The sequence below is a fragment of the Myxocyprinus asiaticus genome, chromosome 16, assembly GCF_019703515.2.
Source record: "Myxocyprinus asiaticus isolate MX2 ecotype Aquarium Trade chromosome 16, UBuf_Myxa_2, whole genome shotgun sequence".
In the NCBI taxonomy this organism is placed as follows: domain Eukaryota; kingdom Metazoa; phylum Chordata; class Actinopteri; order Cypriniformes; family Catostomidae; genus Myxocyprinus; species Myxocyprinus asiaticus.
Window position 1 is genome coordinate 3,407,335 of NC_059359.1, and position 13,822 is coordinate 3,421,156.

Sequence of the window (13,822 nt, forward strand, 5' to 3'; positions counted from 1 at the left end):
CGATCACGTGTCGCTGGGCGTCGCTTATCTCTTAAAGCAACAATGACAAAATCCTCCGGTCAGATTTCAAAAAGCAGACGAATGCTCGTCCTTGTCTTTGTAAAATGGACGCCTCCTATTGGCCAGAACGGAATTAAAGCGGGAATTTAATTTTTAAAAATAATTTATAACAATGTTAAATTCACACTGCAAGACTCTCACATTTTATAATAAAAGTAAAATCATCAAAACCACGAAATAACACAAATGGAAGTATATTATGGAGGACGAAATTTATTAATAAATAAATAAATACACAAATTTGTCTGTAAATAAATATATAATTAAATGTGCGAGTGGATATACAAATAATTAAATACATAAACGCGCCAATTAATGCAAAATAATACAATATTAATGTATAAATATACAATATACATGTCTGTATTTATTTTTTCTTCATGCAACATGCTGATGAGAGGATGTCAATCAAACATCAGCAGTGTTAGGTAAGTTACTCTAAGTAATTAATTACTAACTAGTCATTACATCTTCTTCAGTGTAATTAGATTACTGTACTAATTACTCTGTCTGAAAAGTAATTGTGTTGCTTATTACTAATTACTTTCTAAAATCCTTATCAACCTCGACCAGATGAAAAATACAAGGATAGACATGAAATTGTACTTTTAATTCTTTCAAATAAATTATTCATGAACTGGCCAGAGAATTTAAGGGAGCAGTGTTCAATTAGAAAACACATTTTAACATTACACGTTAAATTTAGATTTTAAATTCACTATTGTTTTATATAGAATTGTTCTATAGTCTATACAGTATTTAACGCAATTATATTAGAAGTAACTGTAATTAAATTACTGAAAATTTGAGAGTAATCTCTCTACTTTTTTCAATAAAAAAAATTATTTTATTACAGTAATTAATTACTTAGTAATGCATTACACCCAACACTGTAAATAAATAAATCCAAAAATGTGTCCGTAAATAAATAAATGTGCGAGTGGATATACAAATAATCAAATACATAAATAAATAAATGTGCCAATTAATGCAAAATAATACAATATAAATATACAATTTAACATTTCTGTATTTATTTTTCCTTCATGCAACATGCTAATGAGAGGATGTCAATCAAACATCAGTAGTCGGACTTTATGACACCATTGGCTGTTCATTGTAAAAGTGTTTCTTGACTATGACATTAATAAGGACAATACTGAATTTTCACAATCAATAAATTAAATGTTTAGCAAAGGATCTCGCTTTTACGATTTTCGCTGCCTGGCAGAGCAACTCTGCTATCGACATTCTCTTCATCATAGTGAAACTGCAAACTCCCGCCAAAAAACGTTGCACCTGGTATGGGTAGTTTGACTGCAGACATCCTCTCATTAGCATGTTGCCAAGGAAAAATTAATACAGAACAGCACACAGAAATAAATGTGATTGAAGAAATATAGAATGTGGAATAAAAATCAACTTTAAATGTCGTATTTCCCCAACCATTTATTTGTTTTATAATGTATTATTTTTGCATTGATTGGTGCATTTATTTATTTGTATATCTCCTCGCACATTTAAATATTGATATATTTGTTTTTTGCAGGTTTCCTCCTCTATAGTATATGAACCATGAAGTGACCAAAATATGTCTTATATTAATCTTATTTTACAGCTCTGCAAACTTTGGTCATTTTCTCAACCAACTTTATAAGGTGCATCCTGGAATGCTTTTTAAACAGTACTGAAGGAGTTCCAATGTATGCTGGACACTTGTTCTTTTCCTGTAATGTTCACTTCAACTTATCCATTAAAAAAACGTAAAATTTTAAATTAGCCAAAAAAATCATATGTAATCCCAATGTATACTTAAAGGAATATTCCAGGTTCAGTACAAGTTAAGGTCAATTAACAACATTTGTGATATAATGTTGATTACCACCAAATTTAATTTCCACATGTACCTCCATTTCTTTAAAAAAAAAAAAAAAAGAAAAGAAAAAGTAAAAATCGAGGTTACAGTGAGGCACCTACAATGGAGCCAATTTGTGGAGGGTTTAAAGTCAGAAATGGGTGCTTATAAACGTATAATTTTATAAAAGCACTTCAATTCATTCTTCAGTTAAAGCTCATGTATTATAAGAGCTGTAAAGTTGTACAAATCATAGTTTTTACAGTCGTTTTAGGGTTTATAGTGTTACGTCGTTGTCAACAAAGTTGTCAGATTTGTAACTTGCAATCAGGAAATAATTAGAAATTCTCAAAAAGACAAAACTTTCCAGGAGTCAGATCAGAACTCACTCTCAAATTGAAATAATTGAGATAAATGTATTATTTATTAGTTTTACATTTTATTGTTAGGCTTTATTTTCCTTGTAAGGAATGGAATTGTTAGCCAGATGTGACCAATATGAAATCATTATGTACAGGGTTCCCATGGTCACTAAAAAAAACCTGGAAATGTCAGGGAATTTCAGAACTGTGTTTTGAAAATCATGTCATTAAAATTAATCATGGAAATTACTATTGTTAAATGTGGATTCTCTAGTTATGCTGTGCTCTAAAATAGTTAATTAGCTAGATATTGCTTGAGTAAAACATCCTCACAAGCCATAGTGATGTCTGATTTGTAACCAAATCATTCTCAAGTCAGACAGGTTTATAAATCAGTCTGAATTTCCATTGTTTTTAAAACAGGTATCCAATACTGACAAACGACTGGAAAAGTCATGAAAATTCATTGGTCAAAAAGTGCGGGAACCCCGTTTAGATCTCTGCAAAAACACAAAGCCACAGTGCAATTAAACTAATTTCACCCATTGCATTTTCTGGCATTTCTAGTTTAAAAAGGCAACCCCTGTTATCAATCAAAATGAATTTAATGTAAAATTTGTGATCCACTGCTAGAGGAGATATTTCCAAGACAAACATACAGTACACATGTAACCACAGCCCCATAAAACGGGGTGAAACATCTTTCCATATCTAAATTATTTACAGATTGGTAAATATAAAAAAAAAAAAGTTCAAAGCAACAACAGCCTGGCTGCTTAAATCATTGAAGAAAGTGTCTCTCTTGTGCTGAAGGGCATTGAGAAAGCAGCGAACCCTCTCTTCTCGACTGGCTGTGTAGTTTAGCAGCACTGTCTGTCGACTCTGGGCGTCCATGGGTTTTCCATTTCCACGATGCTGAAGGAGTTCGGTCACACAGGTGCGATCTGCTTCCATCTGCTGTAGCACTTGGCTTTCTTTGTGTAGCTCTCGAGCTTTCTACAACATACGTTTACATATGGCACTTATACACTGAATAAAATTAAATTTTTTACCAAATGCATGCTTTAACATATTTTGTAAGCTTTAAATAAGCTTGTGAAGATCCTAATATGATGTTAAAAGTGTGGTATCAGGAAACCATTTAGGCAATATTTCTAGCTAACACATATGAAAATGTACAGTGCTATGAGAAAGTATCTGACCCCATCCTGATTTCTTCTGTTTTTGTATTTCATACTAAATTGTTTCAAAAATTCAAACAAAATCTAGCATAAAACAAAGGCAATCAGAGTAAACACAAAATACAGTTTCAAATGATAATGTAATTTATTGAAGCAAATAGTTATCCAATACCAACTGGGCCTGTGTGAAACGTATTAGCCCCCTTAGTTACTAAATCCCCAAATCTATGAAACTACATTCATATTGGGGTTCAGCTGGACTAGACAGACCCAGACCTGATTACTGCCAGCCCTGTTCAACCAAATCAACACTTCAAATCAGCTGAACTTTTTCAGCTGCATGAAGTTTGCTAAAAGGTCACCCAGTAGCACACTATGACAAGGTCCAAAGAAATTCCAGAAATGGTGAGGAAAAAGGTGATTGAAATACATCAGTCTGGGAAGGGTTACAAAGCTATTTCAAAAGCTCTGAGACTCCAAAGAACCACAGTGAGAGCCATTATCTCCAAATGGAGAACACTTGGCACAGTAGTGAACCTTCCCAGAAGTGGCCGACCTTCCAAAATTCCTCCAAGAGCACAGCGACGACTAATTCAGGAAGTTACAAAAAAAGCCAAGGACAACATCCAAGGAACTGCAGGCCTCTCTCGCATCACTAAAGGTCACTGTTCATGACCCCACTATCAGAAAGACACTGGCCTAAAATGCCATCCATGGAAGAGCGGCAAGGCGAAAACCTCTGCTAACCCAGAAGGACATTAAAGCTCGTCTGAATGTTGCCAAAACACACCTTGATGATCCTCAAAGCTTTTGGGAGAATTTTCTGTGTACGATGAGTCAAAAGTGGAACTGTTTGGAAGACGGGTCCCGTTACATCTGGTGTAAATCAAACACAGAGTTCCACAAAAAGAACATCATACCTACGGTCAAGCATGGTGGTGGTAGTGTGATGGTGTGGGGATGCTTTGCTGCTTCAGGGTGACTTGCAATAATTGAGGGAAACATGAATTCTGCTCTCAACCAGAAAATCCTAAAGGAGAACATCCGGTCATCAGTCCGTGAGTTGAAGCTCAAGTGCAACTGGATTATGTAGCAAGACAATGATACAAAGCATAGGAGTGAGTCCACCTCTGAATGACTCAAAAGGAGCTAAATTAAAGTTTTGGAGTGGCCTAATCAAAGTCCTGACTTGAATCTGATTGAGATGCTGAGTGAGGACCTTAAACGGGAAGTTCATGCTCGAAAATCCTCCAATTTGGCTGAACTAAAGCGGTTCTGCAAAGAAGAGTGAGCCAAAATTCCACCACAGCGTTGTGAAAGACTGATCTCCAGTTTTCGGAAGTGTTTGGTTGCAGTTGTTGCTGCTAAAGGTGGCACAACCAGCTATTAAATTTAAGGGGGAAGTTAGTTTTTCACATGGGTGTTGGATAATTTTTTGGCTTCCAAAAAAAAAAAAAAATTATTTGAAAACTGTTTTGTGTTTACTCAGGTTGCCTTTGTTTTATATCTCATTTGAAGATCTAAAACAATTTAATATGAAAAACATACAAAAATAGAAGAAATCAGGAAGGGGGCAAATACTTTTTCACAGCACTGTACTTGGGCATTAAGCAACAACGGTAAATGCTGTCATACGATATCCTGTGTCTTCATGTTGGCCAAAATGTTCTGAATCACAGCATATCGTTCACTATATTTCTGATCTCAGAGGCTTAACAGTACATGAAGTCAGCATTTGTTAAAAATCAAACAAACAAATAATCCTTTGATAAATATGTGACATAGTTGCCACTGCAACAGTAACCTGAATTAAATAATCTCTCTATATCATAAAAAATAATATATATTTATTAGTTTGACATTTTATTGTTAGGCTTTATTTTCCTTGTAAGGAATGGAATTGTTAGCCAGATGTGACCAATATGAAATCATTATGTACAGGGTTCCCATGGTCACTAAAAAAAACCTGGAAATGTCAGGGAATTTCAGAACTGTGTTTTTGGAAATCATGTCATTAAAATTAATCATGGAAATTACTATAGTTAAATGTGGATTCTCTAGTTATGCTGTGCTCTAAAATAGTTAATTAGCTAGATATTGCTTGAGTAAAACATCCTCACAAGCCATAGTGATGTCTGATTTGTAACCAAATCATTCTCAAGTCAGACAGGTTTATAAATCAGTCTGAATTTCCATTGTTTTTAAAACAGGTCTCATAACTCAAATATCAATGTTCCTTGAACTTATTTGTCTTAAATACCATAGAATTAAGATTATGAGTGTTAATAACTCAAACTATTGAGTACTAAATTGAGGCTATGGGGAATACCCATAATGCCTTGCACACTGAATTATTTAATTCTGTTTCCTTGGTCAAAGAGAACATATGGGGTATTTAAATAGTTGTAAGAATTCATAGAGGTTTTAGCTATTATTATTATTATTATTATTAGTATTATGTTGTTTTGTTAGATGGTGTTGTTTTGTGTGATGTCACTATTAGGGTTTCTATGCATCTCTACGGAGAAATACGTTTATTTAACGACTGACCAAGAATCAGTTATAATCTTCTTTATTTAAGCTGTTATTTTATGACCTAAATTTGAGTCCATTCAATTAAAATTATTAAGTAGAAACAACAACATCTAAATAGCAAATCTGAGTTAAGTCTACCTGCATATACCGGTAGTTACCTTAACTTACATAGTCAAGTTCATTCTATATGAACACCAAGTTAAGTGAACTTAATTACGCAAGTTTTGGAGATTTACTTGATTCAATTGAGGGAACAATTTTACTCAGTCAATTGAGTAAAGTCAACTTATTAGGGTTTTCAGTGTATACCTGGAGAGATCGATAACTCAGCTGGTACTGCAGAATGGCTTCACACAGATTCCAGAAGGAATATTCTGGCCACAGGACAGACTGGAACACCAGACATGAATACGAGGTCTGTGGAGTTTAAAATAATTCATTAAAAAAAAAAAAAAAAAAAAAAAAACTTTCACTACTTCAGTGCAGGGGTAAGGTACATACTAAAAACTATGTGTACTGTATATAATGCAAAAACTGCCAAGGCAGATCTATAAGACTGGTGAAAGAGCTTAACTGCCATTAGTGTTGTTTTGTAAAAAGGAATGTTCCGGGTTAAATACAAGTAAAGCCTAGTTGACAACATTTGCGGCATAATGTTGATTACCACACAAAAATAATTGTCACTCGTCCCTCGTTTATAAAAAAAATAAAAATTAAATCTGGGTTACAGAAATGGTTAGTAAGGGATGTTATCACACTAAAATCATGTTAACATGTACAATGTTTACATCTTGAGGCTATGCTTTTGAAACAGTGAATATTTTAATGTTTATAGACTGGTCTCATTCACTTCCATTGTAAGTGTCTCACTGTAACCGCAATGTATGCCTTTATTTTTTTTAAATAAACGAGGAACAAGTCTAAATTATTTTTGGTGGCAATTAACATTATGCCGTAAATGCTGTTCATTGAGTCTAGAGACTGTTGTGTGTGAAAATCCCAGGAGATCAGCAGTTACAGAAATACTTAAACCAGCCCATCTGGAACCAACAATCATGCCACGGTCCAAATCACTGAGATCACATTTTTCCCCATTCTGATGGTTGATGTGAACATTAACTGAAGCTCCTGACCCGTATCTGCATGATTTTATGCACTGCACTGCTGCCACATGATTGGCTGATTAGATAATCGCATGGATGATTGTTGGTGCCAGATGGGCTGGTTTGAGTATTTCTGTAACGGCTGATCTCCTGGGATTTTCACACACAACAGTCTCTAGAATTTACTCCGAATGGTGCCAAAAACAAAAAACATCCAGTGAGCGGCAGTTCTGTGGACGGAAATGCCTTGTTGATGAGAGAAGTCAACAGAGAATGGCCAGACTGGTTCAAACTGACAAAGTCTACAGTTACTCAGATAACCGTTCTGTACAATTGTGGTGAGAAGAATATTATCTCTGAATGTTATTCTGAGATGCAGGTTGGCGCTGTTTTGGCGGCACGAGGGGGACCTACACAATATTAGACAGGTGCTTTTAATGTTGTGGCTGATCGGTGTATAATTGCCTAGCCAACAACAGGATTGAGTGTCTTGTTTTCACGAGTGGCCATTATTACTGTTCTTGTGTACTCACTGTGAATATTTAAGGTCTGAGAGACTTAGTCGAATTACGTATGACAGCTAGTTAAAGATCCATATTCATTGTGCTTTAGCGGTCAAATATTAATTGGATTATTTCCTTGTGAATCAAGCTATGAATGCCAGTTCAACTAAAATCCTGGATGTTAATGAAAGTGCTGTTTTTGTAAGGCAAGAAATAGATCTGGACTTAAATGGTCATCTCCTTTACCTGCCACAGCAGGAAGTCACTAAGACGCACTTCTCCAGATGTACGGATGAGCAGATCGGGGTTTGGGGAGTTACTGCTGTACAGACACTGACTGAGGAGCCCTTCAGACACATCACTGATGAAACACACACAGAAGAAAGCAAGTTTACAGGTAACTGAAATTAAACAGCTATTATTAGGGACAGAAGCTTTCTTTGCAAAAAGTAGATTACATTAGTTTCAACTTTATTTGTATTAAACAGAGTACCAATACAATATGGGCCAATAAAATGCAGCAAGCATCTAACCAGAAGTGCAAAGACTAATATAGTCTATATTAAATATAAATGATTTAATATAAATTGGCACATGTGGTACAAATGCCAGCATAGTGCAAGTGATCATGCTTCAGAATATTAAAAAGTGTGTGCTTAATATAAGTGAGGACATGTAAAAATTCAACATTTACCTGGATTTTATTAAGCCCTGCTCTACTCCCCATGCCATTTCCTTGACTGCATTTGCAATTTCATGTCTCGACGTGTACGCAAAACACACATTCAGAAAACACCTGCAAAACAAGTTACATTCTAGTTATTTCAAGACATAACAAACAGTAAAAATCTAGTTTAAAACTTCAAGAATGTATAACACTTTGGCACGTTGGTATAAAGCGATGATTTATAGTTAAAAAGTACTTAAATAATGATCTTTTTCACAGTAAAAGCGATCATTTAGCTTTGGAAGACATTCATTTAACCACTGGAGTTGTATAGATGACGTTTATGCTGACTGTCTGTTCTTTCTGGAGATTCAAAAGTCTGATCACCATCCACTTGCATTTTAAGGACCTACTGAGCTAAGACATTTTTCTATTTTTCTTCAAATGTGTTCTGCTGAAGAAAGCAAGTCATACACACCTAGGATGGCATGAGGGTGAGTAAATGATGAGAAAGTTTCATTTTTGGGTGAACTAACCCTTTAATGGTCACATAAAAGCACATTAAAATCATGTATATCATGAATGTCAATATATTGCCCTGCCCCAATTTGTAAAGTGATGTGGGAGCATTATAACGTTATATCTTTAACCACTAGTGGTTTTAATGAAAATATATACTGGACAATAGAAGTGTCATTAATGTTTTCCTGCCATAAGACTTGCAGAAAAGCCAAGCATGCGTTGCTTACTTGTTGTGAGCTCTAGTAGACACCACAGCTTTGGCAATAAGTTGCTGCAGGTCTTCCGGCAGCAGAGTCAGATCTCCCAGCACCCGAATACACACACCATGCTTCTCGAGATTCTCTCTAGCAATGATGACAAAATGACAAACACATTTTAGAGATTTCCACTTTAAAGGAACAGAAGAACATGCATTGTGCAAGAGTAACTAACTGCTCCATCAACAGGCGGCTGAACTTCTGTTTGGCCAGCTCTATCAGACCATCCACCTCTTCTCTGGAACGCTTGAAGTTCTCAATGCTGAACGCGTAAACAGTGACCTCATGGATGCCCAGGTTTAGACACCAGCGAAGCGTCTACGAGAGAATAAACAGAATACATCTTTGTTGCAGAGAAAAGACTGTATCCAGCAATAGAAATGCCTAATACAGTTGAAGTCAGAAGTTTACATACAGCTTAGCCAAATATATTTAAACTCAGTTTTTCACAATTCCTGACATTTAATCGTAGAAATCATTCCCTGTCTTAGGTCAGTTAGGATCACTACTTTATTTTAAGAATTTTTAATGTCAGAATAATAGTAGAGAGAATTATTTATTTCAGCTTTTATTTCTTTCATCACATTCCCAGTGGGTCAGAAGTTTACATACGCTTTGTTAGTATTTGGTAGCATTGCCTTTCAATTGTTTAACTTGGGTCAAATGGTTTGGGGATCCTTCCACAAGCTTCTCACAATAAGCTGCTGGAATTTTGGCCCATTCCTCCAGACTGTAACCGAGTCAGGTTTGTAGGCCTCCTTGCACGCACATGCTTTTTCAGTTCTGCCCACACATTTTCTATCGGATTGAGGTCAGGGCTTTGTGATGGCCACTCCAATACCTTGACTTTGTCCTTAAGCCATTTTGCCACAACTTTGGAGGTATGCTTTGGGTCATTGTCCATTTGGAAGACCCATTTGTGAGCTTTAACTTCCTGGCTGATGTCTTGAGATGTTGCTTCAATATATCCACATAATTTTCCTTCCTCGTGATGCCATCTATTTTGTGAAGTGCACCAGTCCCTCCTGCAGCAAAGCACCCCCACTACATGATGCTGCCACCCCCATGATTCACGGTTGGGATGGTGATTTTCGGCTTGCAAATCTCACACATTTTTCTCCAAACATAACAATGGTCATTATGGTCAAACAGTTCAATTTTTGTTTCATTAGATCAGAGGACATTTCTCCAAAAAGTAAGATCTTTGTCCCCATGTGCACTTGCAAACTGTAGTCTGGCTTTTTTATGGCAGTTTTGGAGCAGTGGCTCCTTCCTTGCTGAGCAGCCTTTCAGTTTATGTCGATATAGGACAAGTTTAACTGTGGATATAGATACTTGTCTACCTGTTTCCTTCAGCATCTTCACAAGGTCCTTTGCTGTTGTTCTGGGATTGATTTGCACTTTTCACACCAAACTACGTTCATCTCTAGAAGACAGAATGCGTCTCCTTCCTGAGCGGGATGATGGTTGCGTGGTCCCATAGTGTTTATACTTGTGTACTATTGTTTGTACAGATGAAAGTGGTACCTTTAGGCATTTGGAAATTGCTCCCAAGGATGAACCAGACTTGTAGAGGTCCACAATTTTTTTTCTGAGGTCTTGGCTGATTTCTTTTGATTTCCCCATGATGTCAAGCAAAGAGGCACCGAGTTTGAAGGCAGGCCTTAAAATACATCCACAGGTACGCCTCCAATTCAGTACACCTCCTATCAGAAGCTAATTGGCTAATTGCCTAAAGGCTTGACATAATTTTCTGGAATTTCCCAAGCTGCTTAAAGGCACAGTTAACTTGGTGTATGTAAACTTCTGACCCACTGGAATTGTGATAGTCAATAAAAAGTGAAACAATCTGTCTGTAAACAATTGTTGGAAAAATTACTAATGTCATGGACAAAGTAGATGCCCTAAACGACTTGCCAAAACTTTAGTTTTCTAATATTAAATCTGTGGAGTGGTTAAAAAATGAGTTTTAATGACTTAAAACTAAGTGTATGTAAACTTCTCACTTCAACTGTATTTGCCTCAAGGGCTTTGTTTACAACTGGTGATATATGGATGACATAACCAGGTGTACACGAGCCAAGAGGCCTTTATTGGTAAATATACCTCTGCCAGTTTGTCAAAGCCCTGAGTGTGACCCTCCTGCCGTTCCACGTGCCTCTTTTGAGCATAACGTCTGTTACCATCCATGATAAATGCCACATGTTTGGGCATCGGCCCTGCCTAAGATACAGAGTTAAAAAACAGTGATTATAGCGTTGGATGAATATTTCAGTTCATCATTCAGAGCCACTGCATGATCATATGAATCTCACCTTCAGGATGTTGGCAGTAAGCCTTTCAATAAGTCTTAGTTCCGTCTCTCGAATCCACGACATGGCAGCTATTCCTGTTAAAATAAAAAGAGTTACAGTCACTAAAGTAAGTGGTCCTGCAATTTTATAAATATAAATTAATTGTAGAGATTTCTGGGGATTTTTTGGAGATCTTTGGAATTAATAAATGTAAACAATTATATTAATTAGTGTACAAATTGCTTTATTTTTAGATATTTTAAGCTGACTCTACTCAAACAGTCACAAAGAGCAATATCTAAGCTATAAAATATTTTAGAACATAGTGAAACCAGACAAAATATCCATTACAGATATTTCCATGAAGATTTTACTGATGCCCATGACTTTTCCAGGCCTGGAAATCACAATCTGACAAATTCCAATGTCCATACTTTAAATATCCCTGAAAATAAAATATCTATCTATCTATGTACTCTTTAACTTCTCAATTTCTTTAGACTTCCTTTTGATTTAAATCACGAATAGGAAAATGCATTGTAGACAACATCCGAACTATTACGCTCTTGCGTTCTTAAAATAGCATGTCAATACTAGTACATGCATTAAACGGAGGCTTTCATTCAAACAAATCGACAATATTATGAATTGAACCGTTAATTCGCTGATCTTGAAGAAATTATAAAGCTCCAACTCACAGCCTGTAGGATGACGTCTTCTTCCTCTGACAGGACGTGACGTCAGATAAACGCGTCTGCAAAAGCAAAATAATTCGATTTAAAAAAGAAAACCACAAATTAAACTGTAATTTTTCGTAACTTGTAGAGTAGTTACAAGAGTTGTAAATATTAATAATTAATCATAATGATAATAATAAAATTAATAAATCTGTATTATTTTATTTTAAATTAAATAGTTTATGTTTATTTTACTCAAATTATGATAGTATTAAAAATATAATAATTATTTATGTTATATATATATATATATATATATATATATATATATATATATATATATATATATATTTATTTATTTATTTATTTTAGTTTATTTTTTAGTTTGAAAGAAGGGTAAAACAATAAAATCTATACTTAGGCATTTAAGTAGCTTAATGATGACAGCATGCTAAAAAGTTTCTACGTTTTAATGTGACCTTCATATAACCTATTAGTTTTAATAATAATAAAAAAAAATCAATCCTTAATAGTAATAATAATAATATCAATAATTCTAACTGTTTTTATTTTAAATTAAATAGTTTGTTTATTTCACTCTGTTTAGATTATGATAGTATTAAAAATATAATAAATTTATTTTTATTTAATTTTAATTTTAATTTATATATATATATATATATATATATATATATATATATATATATATATATATATATATATATATATATATTAGTCTGAAAGAAGGGTAAAACAATAAAATCTGTGCATAGGCATTTAGGTAGCTTAATGATGACAGAATGCTAAAAAGTTTCTACATTTTAATGTGACCTTCATATAACCTATTAGTTTTAATTAAAAAAAAAATCAATCCTTAATAATAATAATAATAATAATAATAATATCAATAATTCTAACTGTTTTTATTTTATTTTAAATTAAATAGTTTATTTATTTCACTTTGTTTATATTATGATAGTATTAAAAATATAATAAATATATATATATTTTTTTATATTTTAGTCTGAAAGTAGGGTAAAACAATAAAATCTATATGTTGGCATTTAAGTAGTTTAATGATGACAGCATGCTAAAAAGTTTTACGTTTTAATGTGACCTTCATATAACCTGTTAGTTTTAAAAAAAATAAATCCCTGGGACATAAAAGTGCACTTAATCGAAGGAACACCCAGATCGGAAAAGTGTCAGACAGTAGCACTAAATTACAATTCAACAATAGGCAAAGTTTATTCTGTGGACATAAACAGTACTCCTGTTTTTAAATGTCAAAAGGTGAATTAATACTTACATAATGACTGACATTTAGCTCTTGACTTAAAGTCACACAAGAAAGTCATAGTTTACTTCTGAAGATTAAATTGTACTATTGTAGTATAGACACTTTACTATTCCATAATCTCACTGGAGCTGAGAAGGTGTCATATTTAAATGCTGAATTAAAAAAAAAAAAAAAAAAAAATGCTAAAAGCTAAATTTGTACTTGTTTAATAAAACCAGAGTACATAATTTTCTTGGCTGTTGTTTACTACATCATATCTGGGTCACGGGACAATGCCCATGTTCTCGTTTGAAGTATGCCCGGGAATGTATTTCTACCTGCAAAACATACTTTTTTACCCTCCCCTTTTCTCCACAATTTGGAATTCCCAATGCGCTCCAAGACCTCGTGGTGACATAGTGACTCGCCTCAATCCGGCTGGCGGAGGACAAAGCTCAGTTGCCTCCGCGTCTGAGACAGTCAATCCGCGCAACTTATCATGTGGCTTGTTGAGCGCGTTACCGCGG

At 34.5% G+C, this 13,822-nt stretch overlaps 2 protein-coding genes across 5 annotated transcripts in view; one reads left to right on the plus strand and one right to left on the minus strand.

The window, feature by feature from the left end:
* Positions 1 to 106: 106 nt before the first annotated feature.
* Positions 107 to 12,076, minus strand: LOC127454307 (dehydrodolichyl diphosphate synthase complex subunit DHDDS-like). Of its 4 annotated transcripts, none has more exons than XM_051721420.1 (9): positions 12,038 to 12,076; positions 11,361 to 11,434; positions 11,152 to 11,268; positions 9,221 to 9,363; positions 9,016 to 9,132; positions 8,294 to 8,395; positions 7,846 to 7,960; positions 6,303 to 6,410; positions 107 to 3,273 (listed from the first exon to the last, which is right to left on the minus strand). In XM_051721420.1, exons 2-9 carry the CDS (start codon positions 11,421 to 11,423, stop codon positions 2,998 to 3,000), a joined length of 1,041 nt encoding a protein of 346 aa, XP_051577380.1. In that variant the 5' UTR covers positions 11,424 to 11,434; positions 12,038 to 12,076; the 3' UTR covers positions 107 to 2,997. The 4 variants fall into 4 exon arrangements, with proteins under 4 accessions (XP_051577380.1, XP_051577379.1, XP_051577381.1 ...); XM_051721419.1 differs by lacking the exon at positions 12,038 to 12,076 and adding an exon at positions 11,994 to 12,019; XM_051721421.1 differs by lacking the exon at positions 12,038 to 12,076 and adding an exon at positions 11,691 to 11,901.
* The window catches only part of LOC127454299 (protein argonaute-1), a 59,692-nt gene continuing 53,736 nt past the window's right edge, over positions 7,867 to 13,822 (plus strand). Inside the window, exon 1 of the mRNA XM_051721403.1 lies at positions 7,867 to 7,996. The gene's annotated coding sequence lies outside the window, so the exon portion shown is untranslated. The remainder of the gene's footprint in view (positions 7,997 to 13,822) is intronic.